Source organism: Stegostoma tigrinum, chromosome 14 (genome assembly GCF_030684315.1).
Source record: "Stegostoma tigrinum isolate sSteTig4 chromosome 14, sSteTig4.hap1, whole genome shotgun sequence".
Taxonomy (NCBI): domain Eukaryota; kingdom Metazoa; phylum Chordata; class Chondrichthyes; order Orectolobiformes; family Stegostomatidae; genus Stegostoma; species Stegostoma tigrinum.
Window position 1 is genome coordinate 53,727,997 of NC_081367.1, and position 17,806 is coordinate 53,745,802.

The window sequence follows — 17,806 nt, forward strand, 5'->3', positions numbered from 1 at the left end:
CTTGTGTGGGCTGTGTTACTTTACTTAATTGTGAATCTTCTTCCTGAGCTTCAAGTAACGAAGAAGTGCCAAGCACTTCTTTTAAATGATCCTTGTTCTTAAATAGAGTATCAGTTATGCTACCAATCACTAGTGGTCTAACTGTTATATCTGGTAATAGACTGCCATTACTCTGGCCACTACACTCAATGAAAAGATACCTGGAACATGTTCTTGCAACTCTTCCATCTTTTTGGCCTCATATGGACTTTCTGTGAAGATAAAGCTGTAACTTTTAGTCCAGCTAAATTATTTCCCAGGGGTAGATGCTTTTGTGCACAGGTAATTTCTTAAATGTCTTGACAACTAACAGTCCAGTTAACAAGTCACACTTAAGAGTTCTGAAGAAAAATCATAACAGCTTCGAAACATCAACTCTGTTCCTCTTCTCACAGATGCTGTCAGACCTGCTGATTTTCCCCAGCCTTCTGGTATTTTTTTCTTTATTCATTCATAGGATGAGGGCATGGGCTGACCAGGATTTATTGCCCATTGCTAATTGCCCAGAGGGCAGTTGAAAGTCAACCACATTGCTGTGGGTCTGGAGTCACATGTAGGCCAGCCCAAGTAAGGATGGCAGTTTCCTTCCCTAGAGGACATTAGTGAACTATACCTATATCCCTTTTCTCCCTCCTTGTTTGCTCGCCACAACTTAATTTCCTGCCCATTTTTGTCTCATAGCAAATTTAACAACTGCATTTTCTGTCTCTTCATCCAAGTCAGTTAAAAAAAATTGTAAACAGTTGAAGTCTTAGCAACAATCCCTGTGGCACACCACTCACAACATTGTGCCAATAAGAAAAAGATCATTTTATGCCTACTGTCTGGTTCCTATTTGCCAGTCAATCTTCTGTCCATGCCAGCATGATTCCTTCTATACCATGAGCTTTAATTTCACGATAACCTTTGATGTGGCTCCTAACAGATGTTTTCTGGAAATCTAAGGACAGCAAATACACCAGTCCCTCTTTATCCATAGTACATGTTACTTGTTCAAAGACAACTAATAAAATAATTTCCCTTTCATTGACTCTGCCTGATTACTTTGACTGTTTTTAAGTACTCTGCCATAACATCTTTAATAACAGCTTCTAGCATTTCCATATAACAGATATAAGCTAACTGCACTGTAGTTCTTATGAGGAAGAGATCTTGCAGAGCTGACTCATCATCGTGTGCCTTTGTTGTTTCTGGTGCTTTGATTAATGCCAGGTGTTGTATTTGTTTTGAATGTTCCTTGGCTTTTCTGTAGCAATTCAGTGCAACTGAGTGGCTTGACAGGGTATTTCTAAGTGCAGATCAGAATCAACCACATTGCTGTGGGTTTGGAGTCACATATAGGACAGACCAGGTAAGGAACAGCAGATTTCCTTCCCTAAACGAGACTGGTGTATCAGTTGTGTATTATAATTATCCAGTAATGTCGTGCATGATCGCCATTCTGATGACTAGCTCTCCTACTGGGATCTGGTTACCAGCCCATTTCCATCATGACCATGCCATTGTTCCTCTTCTTGTGATGTGACTGCATTTCTCCAGATGAGTGACTTATCTGGGGCATGTGGGGGATTGGTGAGATGAGAAACTGAATAGCATGTTCTTGTTGCTCCCTGGTTGACACGCTCCTTAATTCTAGATTTGTTGGTGGGAGTCCTCAATATTGACATAGAGAGGGCTGTGAAGGCTGGTGAATTTAATGTTGGCTGGATGGTGGGTTTCATAAATGAAAATCAGAAAATATGATAAAGCTAAAATACTTCCTTTATTAAAAGAGCAGATTCATACCAAGGTGAATGTTTCTGATCGCCTTCATGACTTAGACAGAAATGTGTTGCTGATTTTTGGTGTTATAATTATATAATTTACCCAAAGGAATGAAATATTTACAATAGATTGTTCTACAGAAAACTCATTCAAAGTTGCAGTAAAAACGATTGAAAACAATTTGATATTTTTGAGGTTTGAGTTCCTAAAATTTATCAAAAGTTCTTGACTTTTGTTACATTGTGGATCCACTCTAGGCTTTTCCTGACATCAGAATAAACTCCATATCTGTTGTCCTCTCCACAGCCATCTCCCCACGAGACTGTCCCTACCAGGAACCAGCGATTTGTTTCATTGTCTAGCGCCACCATTGGGCCCCCAGAATCTCCTTGGCAGGCATCACTCCCACCTGGAATCATCAGCAAAAGCAATTAAATTCACAGAGAGAATCACTGAATAGTTATAACAAAGGAAGAGGCCATTTTTATCTGTAAGGGATCTTGAAAAGGGTGATTTATCTGGTTTCATTATCCCCACATTTTCTCCAACTTTGTTATTGTCATATCTTCACGTGCTAATCCAATTCTCTTTCACAAACCACACCTAGCTCTGCAACTATCACACTCTAAGGCAGGGTATGCTTTTAGATTCATGCTGCTCACTACATAAAATAGTTTCTTCTTATGTAGTCTTTGGTTCTTTTGCCATTGCTTAAAATTTGTGCCCTCTGATTCTCACCCCTACCCCAATTGGGAACAGCTTCTAAACCTGGTCATGGTGTTGAAGTCTACTCCCATCAATTGCTGCTTGTATGAGAATTCTAGATAACTGTATCATGAAATATTCCGTATCTTCACACATGGACCTGGTTTCTCAGTGTTGGCAAAGATTACGTGTAATTAAATGAGTAACTTACAAAGATGATGGCAGGTGAAACGAAATATCTTTTAACAGAAATAGGAGTGAAAGATCAAGGTTCATAGTTTTGGAATCTATCAGGGTTGAAAGTGGAAGATATACCTTAAAGGTTTGTCAGGACATTTATTCAGGATCATTCCTGACCCAATTCAACATCATAGAGGAGCTGTGGGAATTGGATGACTGAGGTCGATGTGGGGTGCCTAAACTGAATTGGGAGGTGGGGTTGCCATTAGCTAACCAAAATTGTTATACATGTTGTATGTTGTATGGCATACTGCTCTACTTCTACTTGATGATAATGTGGCACTGCTTTGCTGACTGTAGTCTGAATGGATACGTGCACAGACTCACTGCTAAGGGATACAACGCACACACAAATGCTGCTGTGAGATGGGCACCTGATATGTAACATGTAAACGTGCTCACATAGAGCTGTGTGACACACACTGATGTAAGACACACACACAGTGCTATGAGACATACACAAGTGCACATTGCTGAGAGATGCACTCGAACAAACACATCTGCATAACAATGAATGGTTGTCTCATCTGATGTCATCTGAATGGATGGAAGGGACAGTGCTTACCTTGCTTCAGACCTGCACAGATCATGTCATCTGTTACTTGTCTCCCAAGTTGAGAGTAAACATTCTTGCATTTGTCATGGTCCACAATAGGAATCTCAATCTAAAACAAAAGAAAGCAAGGAAAGTTTGAATTAATTGTTGAATTAGAGCTGATGGGGTGTTTACAAGGTAAGCGATTGGTTTGTAAACTAGGGACCATTATCAATGACAAAGATTTATATACAGAGAGAAGCTAGTGAGATCAGAAGAGGAACCAGTAGATCTGCACAAGCCACAACATACTGGCTCTCACTTCTCTGCAGTAAACCACTTTAAACTGAAGAAAATTTGTGTATCTTTTCTTAACTGGATAAGTGCTAGGGATGATAATTATTTGTAAGATACAAGTGAAGAGTTCTGTTGCTGTAACTTTACCAGAGGTGAAACAGAAACTCAGTTACTTTGCATGAAAATTTTCCGCCAAAGTTGGATGAAGTAAGTTAATGTACTTTTACCAATCTTGCAGATGACACAAAAATATATGGGAAAATAACTGGTGAGGATTACACAAAGAGTCTGCAGAGGGATCTAGACATGTCTAGCTGGTGGGAAAAAGAACTTGACACATGGAATATAATGTGGGAAAATGTGAGGTTATGCACTTTGAAGGGAAGAATAGAAGATGTTAATTTTATTTAAATAGAGAAAGACAACAGAAAGCTACAGAACGGAGAGATTTAGGAGTCCTCATCCATGAATCACAAAAAGTTAGCATCCAAGCACAGCAGGTACAATGGAATGGAAATTGAATGTTGGCCTTATTTCAAAGGGAATGGAGTATAAAAGTAGAAAGGTTTTGCTAAAACTGTATAAACTACTAATCAGATCACAGCTGGACTATTGTGAACAAATTTGGACCCCATATTTAAGGAAAGATATACGAGCATAGGAGGCAGTCCAGAGAAGGTTCAGTAGGTTGATACCAGGTATAAAGGGACCGTCTTATGAGGAGAAGTTGAGTATATTGGCCTGTACTTGTTGGAACGTAGAAGGATGCGAAGCAAACTATCGAAACAACGAAAGCTCTTAAGGGACTTGTCAGGTTTGTGCAGAAATTTTGTTTCCCTCGTAGGAGAATCTAATATCAGATAGCACAGTCTCAGAATAAAAGAGCACACAGTTAAAACAGAGATAAGGAAGGAATTTCTTCTCTGAGGTTAGTAAATCTGTGGAATTTCCTCACGGTTGATGCTGCGTTATTAAGCATACTCAAGGCTGGGATACACAAATTTTTAATCAGTAAGGGAATCCAGGATTATAGGGAAATATAGGTTGAGAATTATCAGAACAGTCATGATCTCATTGAATGGCGGAGAAGACTCAATGGGCTGAATGGCTTAATTTGGCTCCTACTACTTATTGTTAGCAGATGCTACAAGTTGTAACTTGAATTGGATATGTCAGAGATATTTGACAAGTGAAACAGTCACCCTGTGCCTTTTGCAAACCAATAGAAGGATTTGGAATAAGGAAGTTTTGAGAAGAAACCTTTTTAGCAAAATCCCAACAGATTTTATGAACAAAGATTATTGAAATGTTTTCCCAGTGTTTCCCTCTGCCCACATTTTTTTCCCTGTTTTATTTGCATGTCTGTATGTGTGTAGAGAGGAGTTTATAAGAGATTTACAGTTTTAATTTGTAGACTTTGCTTAATTTACTTTAATTATTTATAGTAGCAAATATAATGACCTGTAATAAACAGTGATTTTGTGTTAAGTACGGAAATCTGGACCATGCTTTCTATCAGTCTAGGTCTGCAAATCAAGTAGTTTATGAATTTTGTATATTTCTTTTAAAAACTTTTGCTTTTGTGAAGATTCTGGGAATAACGGGACTTGATTTCCAATGCAATACTCCAGAGAGTTGTGACAATTCATGGCACCCCTATCCATCACCTTCAATGATTACTCCTTCCAAAGAAGACAATATTGAGCTTTTTACTTGTAGGCAGCAGTACCTGGGATTGGATGCAAGGCTGACAAAAGTGAAATATTTATTTTGTTGGTTCTGGTATAGTCCAGTTATGATACACAAGAAATGAAAAAAAAATCAGGATTTCATCTGCAGTGTTAAATGATGCAGCATGCTTCACAGAGGTTTTTGGTTTGTAGGAGGCCTAACTAAAACAGGTTTATGTTGCAGTAGATTCACCCATATGTCTGAGTCAATCCAGAAACATCTGCTAAATATTGATGAGGTAGTAATGTTCAAAAATTATTATAATAGTCTAGAAATTCACAGAAATCAAGTCAAGCCTGTTTGTTTCTCCAGCTAATGAGAATGTAAGTAATACAGAATTGTGTGTTCTCAAGTTTAATTATAAAAATTACTATTCTGTGTACAGATTATAGATGATTTATGGAAAAATACTTTTATTCTTTGCACTGTGCATTTAAAAATAGGAATAGATACAGCTTTAAACCAAGAAACTGTAGAAGACATAGCTTTGTTTAAAAATAAGTTACTGGAATTCAGAGTCAGTACAGTGTGGAGCTGCAGGAACACAGCAGGTCAGGCAGCATCAGAGGAGCTGGAGGTTTTGGGTCGGGACCCTTCTTCAGGCCTGGTGAAGTCCTGAAGAAGAGTCCTGACCGAAATGCAACTCTCCTGCTCCTCTGATGCTGCCTGATCTACTGTGTCCCTTCAGCTGTACAATATATTGACTCTGACTCCAGCATCTGCAATTCTTGCTATCTCAGTTACTGGAATTCATTGTGCGTTGTATTTACAAGGTGGTCTCATTTAAGCACAGGGAGAGTTTGTTATATTCTTCAGCTCTGTGAGTGGGTATCCAGGGGCATTTCTGATCTGTGTCAAAATTTTGACTTGTTTTCAACAGGATCAGTTGTGTGTAGTAAGGAGTACTGAGTATAGTAACAACTTCTTGATTGGTTCTTGGAGAACAGGCTACAGTATTGTGTTTGGACAATACAACAGTAGCATCCAGCCTGTAAAGGAGAAAACATCTGTTTCTCCTTCCTGTAAGTGGAGAAGTAAAACAAAATCCTGAACAGCTAGCTACTGTCCATTTCCGTCTACAAATTATCTTCTTAAGCCAAAAAGGGGAAAAATTGCTTTCAGAGATACTGAAAGGTTAAAACCCCAAACATTGAGTGGAAGGTCATGAATTAGTGGCTGTGTCACCTCAAGACCTCATCAAAGAGTTAAAAGCAACTAAAGGAAAACATCTTAATGATGCCTACAATTTGGACCATGCTTGATACTGGATACTTCACTAGCTATTATTTTTGCTTCTTTCCCACCCATAATATTTGTGTCTTGCCTCTTTTTGCGTATGGGAACTTTTTAAAACTGGGTGGAATTTAGTTAATAGTGAGTTGTAAGTTAACAATTTGTGCTAGCCATGCTTGGGAAAGTGATGCTGAGCAGCTTTCTAGAGCTGGGAGGCGATGGCCTAGTGGTATTATCGCTGGACTGTTAATCCAGAGACCCAGATAATGTTCTGGGGATCCAGGTTCAAATCCTTACCTGTTCTGGACTACATGTGACTCCAGACCTATAGCAATGTCATTGACTCTGGGCGATAAGGGATGGGCAATAAATGCTGCCTGGCCAATGATGCCCTCATCCCGTGAATGAATAAAAAAAAAGTCAGTTTAATGTAGTTGGATCCACAACACTATCAGAGAGGGAGTTCCAGGACTTTGACCCAATGACACTGAAGGAAGGTGACACATTTCCAAGTCAGGATAGTGAGTGACTTGGACAGAAATTTGCAATTGATGGTCACACACAGCAAGGGTCAAATAATGAGAGCTGCACAAAGTTGGAGTGCTGCAGAGAATTTTCTGCATGTTCAGTAACTTGTTAATGGCAAACTTACCTCCATCAGAGTTTCGGGAATTGAATGCAGGAACTGTTTGCCCCATCCACTGACTATCACCATATCATCTTTAAAACAAAACATTGGAAAATGTTAGTATTCAAAACACAACAACATCAAGGACATTTCCAATTAGACAATACAGTTGGGACAGTTTCAGCATTAATCCCGAATGAGGGTGGAGATCATTTTAACAAATGCAGTACGAGGACTGCAGTAGGTTCTTTATAGCCTTTGGGTGCTGTGAAGAATGTTGGCCACAGTTCAGAGTGGCATGTAATCCCCAGAAGGTCGTATTTGGTGGGATGAATGAATAATGGGATGGTAGACCAGCTGGTTCCTCAATGCTTGATGTTTGGAGTATCAGGGTGAATTGTTTGGAATTGTCAGTAATGGCTCAATACTCTGTGGAGACCACTAGCAAACTGCCTCCAGGCTCTGCAGCCAAATTCTAATCCCACATAGCTGGGAACATCTTTGCTCAGTGTTAGTGTCCTTACTTATGAACAAGGATGCTTGAGTTCAAGTCCCACTTGCTCCAGAATGTGTTATAACTGAGCAGGTTGATTAGATAATTTCTCCCCCCATAGCTGGACTGGATTATTGCGTTTACTACAATCAAAAAGCCCAGAACCATTTACACCACTTGATTGGCTTTTTATCCACCACCACTGATGGTTACAGCAGCTACAAGATGCGTTGCAGAAATTCACCCAGATTCCTTCGACAGCAACTTCCAAACACGTGGCCACTACCATCTAGAAGGACAAGAGCTGAAGATACGTGGGAACACCACTACTGTAAAGTTACCTTTCCAAGTCATGCACTGTTTAGCCTTGGAAATATATCACCATTCCTTTAGTGTCGCTGAATTAAATCTTTTAACTCCCTCCCCAACAGTGTTGTCAGGTACCTTCACCAAATGGTGTACAACAATTCATGAAGACACCTCACCATCACCTTCTCCAGGATAGTGAGAAATCGAGAATGAACCCTAGTCCAGCCAATGATGGTTACATCTCATGAATAAATACAAAAAACAAATGGCCTCTGATATCAAATTAGGGGACATAAGCTAAATGACAGTTTAGTCCACATTTAGTTCAAGATGTTATCTTGAGAAAGAACGGAAGCTTGTGCATAGAATTGCTGCCTGGACAAGCTTTAAGGAGCTGATTGGCACTTCTTGGAGGTGCTAGTGCTCATTAGCGCTGCATGACGTGTTGCTCACTCCATCTTGTGCTAATGCTGTTTCCCAGCAATAAATGCCTGATTGAGAAGGAAAAACATCTGAGCATACAAACAAGGAGCAAGAGTAGGCCAATCAGCCACTCAAGCCTGTTGCATCATTTGATATGATCATGGCTGAACTGATTATAACTTAAAATCAGAAATTTCCCCTCCCTGATAATCTTATACCCCTTTGCTTACTCAGAATCTATTCACCTCTACTTTGAAAATATACAACAACTCTGCTTCCACTGTACATTTTAATTTTTGCCAATAATCAGGAAGGAATGTCATGAGTGGAGTCATACTGGACTCGAAACCTTAACTCTGTTTCAGTCTCCACAAATGCTGCCAGACCCGATGAGTCTCCCTAGTGAGTCTCTCCAGCATTTTATGTTTTTATTTTATACAAACGCAGTAAAAAAAAAATCTTCGATAATAAAATGTGAGGCTGGATGAACACAGCAGGCCAAGCAGCATCTCAGGAGCACAAAAGCTGACGTTTCGGGCCTAGACCCTTCAAGCCCGAAACGTCAGCTTTTGTGCTCCTGAGATGCTGCTTGGCCTGCTGTGTTCATCCAGCCTCACATTTTATTATCTTGGAATCTCCAGCATCTGCAGTTCCCATTATCTCCAAAAAAAAATCTTCATTCATTTATCAAATCTTCTTGCAAGAAAGCCTATTGTGGCATTTGCCTTCCTAATTGCTTGTTTACCTCATGTTAACTTTCTGTGACTCATCAACTTATCAAGTACGTTTAAAGTTCAACACGTTTTTTTCTGACCAAAGTGGAAAACATCACATTTTTCCATCTTGTATTCCATCTTCAGTATTTATATTCTCCGGCTTAGTCTCTCCAAATCCCATTGAAGCATCCTCCACAACCAATGCTTCTGCCTAGTTCTGTGCCATCAGCAAACTAAGAAGTACATTTTAATCTCCACATTAAAAGGTAGTTTAAGACTGCCACTATTTGTTAAGAAAAGGATAATGTATCCAGTCTGGGCAAGGAAACTTGGCTGCAAAAAGGCAACTGACTGTATCACTGTAGAAAGATATGATAAAACATTTCTTGTTCAGGAATTAATGAAATTCCTTGACTCATTGTGAGAATGAGAATTTCAAATTCAATAGAGCAAAGCCTTCAGTGGGAGCTGAGCTGTGTCCAGAATGCCAGTGCTTTACATGGAACAATAGTTAGTTTATTGCATGGGTCACCTGGTTACAGCGGCCATTACGAATGATTTAAACGACAAGCTGCTTAAACAAAGAACATTTTTGCACATTGTACCATCAGGAAGAATACACCTCTCTAGGCAGACAGAAATGGCAAGACAGAGAGCAAGATCTTGAAACACTTGTTGGTCTTCTGTAAAGTAAATATGCAGCTTACAGACCTGAAGCCAGGAATTTTCTTCTGACCTATAGATCTACTTTTACAAGGAAACATCAACTAACCAACTTACAGAAACCATCACAGCTGCTGGATCTGACTTCAAGCTTTGATCCATTTGCTTCAGGGATGGGGAGCACAAGCAACAAGCCCCAGGATTATACCACGGAAGCTTATTCAAAGGTTTTTCTTCTAACTTTTTTGTCTTCTTGCTACTTTTCCAATCTTGGTAACAGTAATTTCTTGTTCTGACTTTATCTCTTTATCCTTAAGGTACTTTCAGTAAGGACTTATAATAAACAAACTTTTGACTTGTTAAACAAATGATTGATTGCTGATCTGCTTCAGATTAATCATTGCAAATTGAAAGGGCGCTATGTAAGACATATTAATCACTTGTTCACTCAACATGTGCTGGACACACTTGGAAGTTGTGATACATGTTGATTGTTAGACAACTAATGCAAAAGTATATTTTCTTTGGTTAGGTGTATTATGTGTCCATTTAGTGTTTGTCTGATATTGATTTTAGTTTGTTATAATAAAAGGCATAAAACATGAGATCGTATCCTTCAGTAATTCCCATATGTGACTAGGAAATTTGTATATTTGTTTAAAATGTTAGATTTTCTGTGGCGATCATAATAGGTCATTAACTGGTCAGGGAAGCTTGGATCTATTCAGCACCCAATGTAACACGTGCAGGTCATCGAATAAGACAACCTGAGGCAGGTTCAAACTATGGTAATCGGCAGTTAGGACCAAAATAGCAAATAAATCAAAACTTTAAAATAGATCACATTAACACAGCACTCATTTTCCTTTTATCCATTAATTCACAGGATGTTGATGTCACTGACTCAATATTTGTCACCCATCTCTAATTGCTAATAGCTGCCTTCTTAACTGCTTCAGCCCATGTGGTGTAGGTACAGCCACAGTGCTGTTAGGGAGGGAGTACTAGATTTTGACTCAGCAGCCGTGAAGGAATAACTGATCTAATTCCAGGGCAGTATTGTTACAGTCCTGTGGATTAATCACTTGTGTCGCAACTCTAAATAATCTAAATTCAAACACATTCACAGAATACCCGTCCTGAAGAAGGGTCACTGGACCCAAAACATTAACTCTGCTTTCTCTCTATAGATACTGCCAGATGTGCTGAGTTTTCCCAACAATTTCTGTTTTTATTACATCCACAGAATTATCCATTTCTTGAACATGCTTAACAAGGTCTCCCTCCCCTAATTCCATACCCATTAACCCTCTGTATAAATAAACCTTATCATCTAGGTTTGCACGGCCTCAGTGACAACTTTAAATCAATGATCCATTTGCATTAACTTCTTGAAGGTAACAATGGCAGAGTGGCAGCCCTGTGTTTCATCATGATGGTTTGTGCCATTGTAGTCAACCCTGGGTTCTGAGGAAGGGTCACCGGACCCGAAACATTAACTCTGTTTTCTCTTTCACAGATGCTACCAGACCAGCTGAGCTTTTCCAGCAACTTTGTGTTCCTGGGTTCAGCATCATCTGCTGTGGTTCAGGAGCCCCAATCTGGCATGGCAGTCTCTGAGGGAGACAGCGGGCTGAGAGGATGCATAACTCCCTGGCCTCTGTTTTCTCTGAGCCCTCTTCTCAGCTAGCTGAGCTTTCCGTTTCTCTTTGCTTCCAGCAATGCCCTTCCAGACAGTCAGCCTCCAAAGGCTCACGGCCACCAGCGACTGTCGCCCAGGAGAGGGACATAGTTGGTTGGCTGTCCCAACTATATGTGGTCTAAAATTGACCTCCAGAAGTTTACTGCTTGTCCCCTGTCCCTGCTAAATTAGATGGAACAGGCCCTCCCATACAGGCCAGGATGAGTTCCCTCCTGATCACTATCCCAGCTGTTGGACATCAGACAATTGTGCCAAGAGGAAATTGAACACAACTGCAATGGTGTTGGGTTTATTTATAAGATATTCCCAATGTACCTGTACGTAAAGTTGAGAAGGAGTTCTCTGGTAGACAGATTGGCATCACATAGTCTGTTATTGTCACTTTATGTGGGAGTTCCAACAACGCAATGTCAAATTCAAAGGTTGAGCCATTGTAACAGGGGTGAGAGATAATTCTTTTAGCACGAAACACTTGTTCTGTTTCTTCTTTTCTCAACGTTTTCTGCCTCCCTGAAACAGAGAGGCCGGGAGGTCAGAGAAAATAAGCACAATCCATGGGTCCCAATCTGAAGTAAGTCACGTTCTGAAATTTCCACTTGATTGTGCTGGTTTTTTCTACATCAATTCTCCCTATCTCAGCAAAATCAGCAAATTGATCACAGAACATGAAGCACAAATTGATTTTGGAATCATTTGTGCTACAAGGAAGCCCAAGTCAGAAACCTGACAAAACTTCCAATGCAAATGCTCACCAAGGTGAATTTCCACTAATTATTCTCATTTGCGGGCTTTTGAGGAGGCTGCAAAGAATTAAACTAACCTGGAGTTTTTGGTTGTAGAAGGATTAATAGAGAAAATTTTGAATGGTTTTGAATAACTCTTTTTTTAAGTCTCACTAATCACCAAACTGAATACTGCTTAGATAATAAAATGTGAGGCTGGATGAACACAGCAGGCCAAGCAGCATCTCAGGAGCACAAAAGCTGACGTTTCGGGCCTAGACCCTTCATCAGAGAGGGGGATGGGGGGAGGGAACTGGAATAAATAGGGAGAGAGGGGGAGGCGGACCGAAGATGGAGAGTAAAGAAGATAGGTGGAGAGGGTGTAGGTGGGGAGGTAGGGAGGGGATAGGTCAGTCCAGGGAAGACGGACAGGTCAAGGAGGTGGGATGAGGTTAGTAGGTAGCTGGGGGTGCGGCTTGGGGTGGGAGGAAGGGATGGGTGAGAGGAAGAACCGGTTAGGGAGGCAGAGACAGGTTGGACTGGTTTTGGGATGCAGTGGGTGGGGGGGGGAGAGCTGGGCTGGTTGTGTGGTGCAGTGGGGGGACGGGACGAACTGGGCTGGTTTAGGGATGCAGTAGGGGAAGGGGAGATTTTGAAACTGGTGAAGTCCACATTCATACCATTAGGCTGCAGGGTTCCCAGGCGGAATATGAGTTGCTGTTCCTGCAACCTTCGGGTGGCATCATTGTGGCAGTGCAGGAGGCCCATGATGGACATGTCATCAAGAGAATGGGAGGGGGAGTGGAAATGGTTTGCGACTGGGAGGTGCAGTTGTTTGTTGCGAACTGAGCGGAGGTGTTCTGCAAAGCAGTCCCCAAGCCTCCGCTTGGTTTCCCCAATGTAGAGGAAGCCGCACCGGGTACAGTGGATGCAGTATACCACATTGGCAGATGTGCAGGTGAACCTCTGCTTAATGTGGAATGTCATCTTGGGGCCTGGGATGGGGGTGAGGGAGGAGGTGTGGGGACAAGTGTAGCATTTCCTGCGGTTGCAGGGGAAGGTGCCGGGTGTGGTGGGGTTGGAGGGCAGTGTGGAGCGAACAAGGGAGTCACGGAGAGAGTGGTCTCTCCGGAAAGCAGACAGGGGAGGGGATGGAAAAATGTCTTGGGTGGTGGGGTCGGATTGTAAATGGCGGAAGTGTCGGAGGATAATGCGTTGTATCCGGAGATTGGTAGGGTGGTGTGTGAGAACGAGGGGGATCCTCTTGGGGCGGTTGTGGCGGGGGCGGGGTGTGAGGGATGTGTCGCGGGAAATGCGGGAGACGCGGTCAAGGGCGTTCTCAATCACCGTGGGGGGAAAGTTGCGGTCCTTAAAGAACTTGGACATCTGAATGTGCGGGAGTGGAATGTCTTATCGTGGGAGCAGATGCGGCGCAGGCGGAGGAATTGGGAATAGGGGATGGAATTTTTGCAGGAGGGTGGGTGGGAGGAGGTGTATTCTAGGTAGCTGTGGGAGTCAGTGGGCTTGAAATGGACATCAGTTACAAGCTGGTTGCCTGAGATGGAGACTGAGAGGTCCAGGAAGGTGAGGGATGTGCTGGAGATGGCCCAGGTGAACTGAAGGTTGGGGTGGAAGGTGTTGGTGAAGTGGATGAACTGTTCGAGCTCCTCTGGGGAGCAAGAGGCGGCGCCGATACAGTCATCAATGTACCGGAGGAAGAGGTGGGGTTTGGGGCCTGTGTAGGTGCGGAAGAGGGACTGTTCCACGTAACCTACAAAGAGGCAGGCATAGCTGGGGCCCATGCGGGTGCCCATGGCCACCCCCTTAGTCTGTAGGAAGTGGGAGGAGTCAAAAGAGAAGTTGTTGAGTGTGAGGACAAGTTCAGCTAGGCGGATGAGAGTGTCGGTGGAGGGGGCCTGGTCGGGCCTGCGGGACAGGAAGAAGCGGAGGGCCTTGAGGCCATCTCCATGCGGAATGCAGGTGTACAGGGACTGGACGTCCATGGTGAATATGAGGTGTTGGGGGCCAGGGAATTGGAAGTCCTGGAGGAGGTGGAGGGCGTGGGTGGTGTCACGGACATAGGTGGGGAGTTCCTGGACGAAAGGGGAGAAAATGGAGTCCAGATAGGTGGAGATGAGTTCGGTGGGGCAGGAGCAGGCTGAGACGATGGGTCGACCAGGGCAGGCAGGTTTGTGGATTTTGGGAAGGAGATAGAAACGGGCCGTGCGGGGTTGGGGAACAATGAGGTTGGAGGCTGTGGGTGGGAGGTCCCCTGAGGTGATGAGATCATGAATGGTGTTGGAGATGATGGTTTGGTGCTCGGGTGTGGGGTCATGATCGAGGAGCCTGCTCCTGCCCCACCGAACTCATCTCCACCTATCTGGACTCCATTTTCTCCCCTTTGGTCCAGGAACTCCCCACCTATGTCCGTGACACCACCCACGCCCTCCATCTCCTCCAGGACTTCCAATTCCCTGGACATTCCACTCCCGCACATCCCAGATGTCCAAGTTCTTTAAGGACCGCAACTTTCCCCCCACGGTGATTGAGAACGCCCTTGACCGCGTCTCCCGCATTTCCCGCGACACATCCCTCACACCCCGCCCCCGCCACAACCGCCCCAAGAGGATCCCCCTCGTTCTCACACACCACCCTACCAACCTCCGGATACAACGCATTATCCTCCGACACTTCCGCCATTTACAATCCGACCCCACCACCCAAGACATTTTTCCATCCCCTCCCCTGTCTGCTTTCCGGAGAGACCACTCTCTCCGTGACTCCCTTGTTCGCTCCACACTGCCCTCCAACCCCACCACACCCGGCACCTTCCCCTGCAACCGCAGGAAATGCTACACTTGTCCCCACACCTCCTCCCTCACCCCCATCCCAGGCCCCAAGATGACATTCCACATTAAGCAGAGGTTCACCTGCACATCTGCCAATGTGGTATACTGCATCCACTGTACCCGGTGCGGCTTCCTCTACATTGGGGAAACCAAGCGGAGGCTTGGGGACCGCTTTGCAGAACACCCCTGCTCAGTTCGCAACAAACAACTGCACCTCCCAGTCGCAAACCATTTCCACTCCCCCTCCCATTCTCTTGATGACATGTCCATCATGGGCCTCCTGCACTGCTACAATGATGCCACCCGAAGGTTGCAGGAACAGCAACTCATATTCCGCCTGGGAACCCTGCAGCCTAATGGTATGAATGTGGACTTCACCAGTTTCAAAATCTCCCCTTCCCCTACTGCATCCCTAAACCAGCCCAGTTCGTCCCGTCCCCCCATTGCACCACACAACCAGCCCAGCTCTCCCCCCCCCACCCACTGCATCCAAAAACCAGTCCAACCTGTCTCTGCCTCCCTAACCGGTTCTTCCTCTCACCCATCCCTTCCTCCCACCCCAAGCCGCACCCCCATCTACCTACTAACCTCATCCCACCTCCTTGACCTGTCCATCTTCCCTGGACTGACCTATCCCCTCCCTACCTCCCCACCTATACTCTCTCCACCTATCTTCTTTACTCTCCTTCTTCGGTCCGCCTCCCCCTCTCTCCCTATTTATTCCAGTTCCCTCCCCCCATCCCCCTCTCTGATGAAGGGTCTAGGCCCGAAACGTCAGCTTTTGTGCTCCTGAGATGCTGCTTGGCCTGCTGTGTTCATCCAGCCTCACATTTTATTATCTTGGAATCTCCAGCATCTGCAGTTCCCATTATCTCTGAATACTGCTTAGTATTCTTTAAAAAAATGAAGGATAGACCTTCAGCTAATCTTTACACAATTTTAGAAGTATTTATTACCAAGCACAAGAATACGCCTAACCCAGCAACTACTTCTTTTGTTTCATTCCCAGTTATTGGACCACAAGTGAATCAGCATATGATTTAACACAATTAATGTGCAATATTCCCTACTCTCTCTAAAAGAAAATTATTGTTTATATGTAAATCAAAATTTCAGAACAAATTATTTCAAGATCTTGTTCATTAATGTCCTTTATGAGAGGAAATCTGCTGTCCTTACCTGGCCTGGCCTTTGAGCGTTTCCAGACCCACAATAATGGTGGCTGACTCTTAACTACCCTCTGAAATGGCCTAGCAAATAACTTTGTTGAGTAAAACCACTACAAAATCTAAAGAAAGGAGCGGAAATAGGATGGATCACTTGGCATCAACTTAGGCAATGGAAATGACAGATGTTTTTCCCCAACCCTTCTGATCCTGAACCATCTGGAAGGTTGCGACAAAACTGGGAGAGCTCTGTCAAAGACTGATGGAATTGTACCTTGCAGACAATGTTCCAGACATCACCATTACCATCCTTGTATGTGTTCTGTTCCGTCAGTAGTACAGAACCAGCAGAGCTTGCGGCACAATGGTATTCAGTTGGTTGGTAGATGCCCTGGGAATCCTCAACATTGACTCCAGACCCAATGAAGGCTCATGACATCATGGGCAAGGAAACTTACTCCTGATTATTATGAACAGCCTGTGTCAACTGATGAATCAGTATTCCTTCATGTTGAACAACACTTCAGGAAGCACTGAATGTGGCATGGTTGCAGAATGCATTCTGGGTGGGGTCTTCAGTGTACATCACCAAGAGTGGCCGGGCAGCACTAAAACTGACCAAGCTGATTGAGTCCTAAAGGTCGTAGGTGCTGAGAGAACCAACAACGGGAAAAAACATCCTGGACCTCATTCTCACCAGCCTACTGTCCATGACAGTATGAGTGACCACCACACAATTCTTTCAAAGATAAAGTTCTACCTTCACATCGAGGATATCATTGTGCTAAATGGACCGACATTATACAGATCTAGTAACTCAGTACTGAGCAAAATCATAAGTTGCTGTTGGCCATCAGGAGCAGTGAAATTGTATTCTACCACAAAGTGTAATATTGACGTCTGGTATATTTTCCAATCCATTATTACCATCAAATAAGAGTTTCAACCCTGGATCAATGGAGAATGCACGATGGCATGCTAGGAATAGCACCAGTCAGACGGAAATATGTGTAGTTAACTGTCTTTGCTTTTGTACGCTATGCCAATTTTCATAAAACCTAGGATGTTGCATGCTTTCAACCTGTCCTATCATCTTCAATAACCTAACCAAGGTCACAGATACCATAGGCACGCCATGTAGTCAGTGATTTGATTAACATTGTTTATTAAGCCTCCTGTTTTGTTTGTATGATTCAAGTTAAAGCAGATCAGCAGTCAAACATTTGTTTAACCGGATTAAAGGTTAGTTCACTCAAGTTATTTTTGAAGGCTCCTTAAGAATAAAGAGATAAAGTTTTGACCAAAGTACTTAACCGTTCCTCATAAGAAAATCTTTCCATTTTGAGGATCAACCTAGTGAACCTTCTCTGGAGTGCTTCCAATGCCAGTATATCTTTCCTTTGAAAAGGAGACCAAAAATGTTCACAGTATTCTAGGTGAGGTCTAACTAGTTCCTTTTATTGTTTTAGTTAGAATGTAAATATGCTTCTAAAAGAATTAATAGTGAGGAGCACTATAAGCTGTGCCTATCTCTTGAACTACAAGCTCACATTTATAAATATATAAGTACGTCATCACCTGTGAGATTGTC

General features: G+C 43.1%; 1 protein-coding gene across 1 annotated transcript in view; it reads right to left on the reverse strand.

The window, feature by feature from the left end:
* Window positions 1-1,847: 1,847 nt before the first annotated feature.
* The window catches only part of masp1 (MBL associated serine protease 1), a 132,378-nt gene continuing 116,419 nt past the window's right edge, over window positions 1,848-17,806 (reverse strand). The window contains exons 13-16 of the mRNA XM_059651172.1: window positions 11,794-11,988; window positions 7,197-7,264; window positions 3,314-3,413; window positions 1,848-2,212 (exon numbers count right to left, since the gene is read on the reverse strand). Of these exons, the coding sequence (XP_059507155.1) occupies window positions 2,019-2,212; window positions 3,314-3,413; window positions 7,197-7,264; window positions 11,794-11,988 (557 nt within the window). The 3' untranslated portion in view covers window positions 1,848-2,018. The remainder of the gene's footprint in view (window positions 2,213-3,313; window positions 3,414-7,196; window positions 7,265-11,793; window positions 11,989-17,806) is intronic.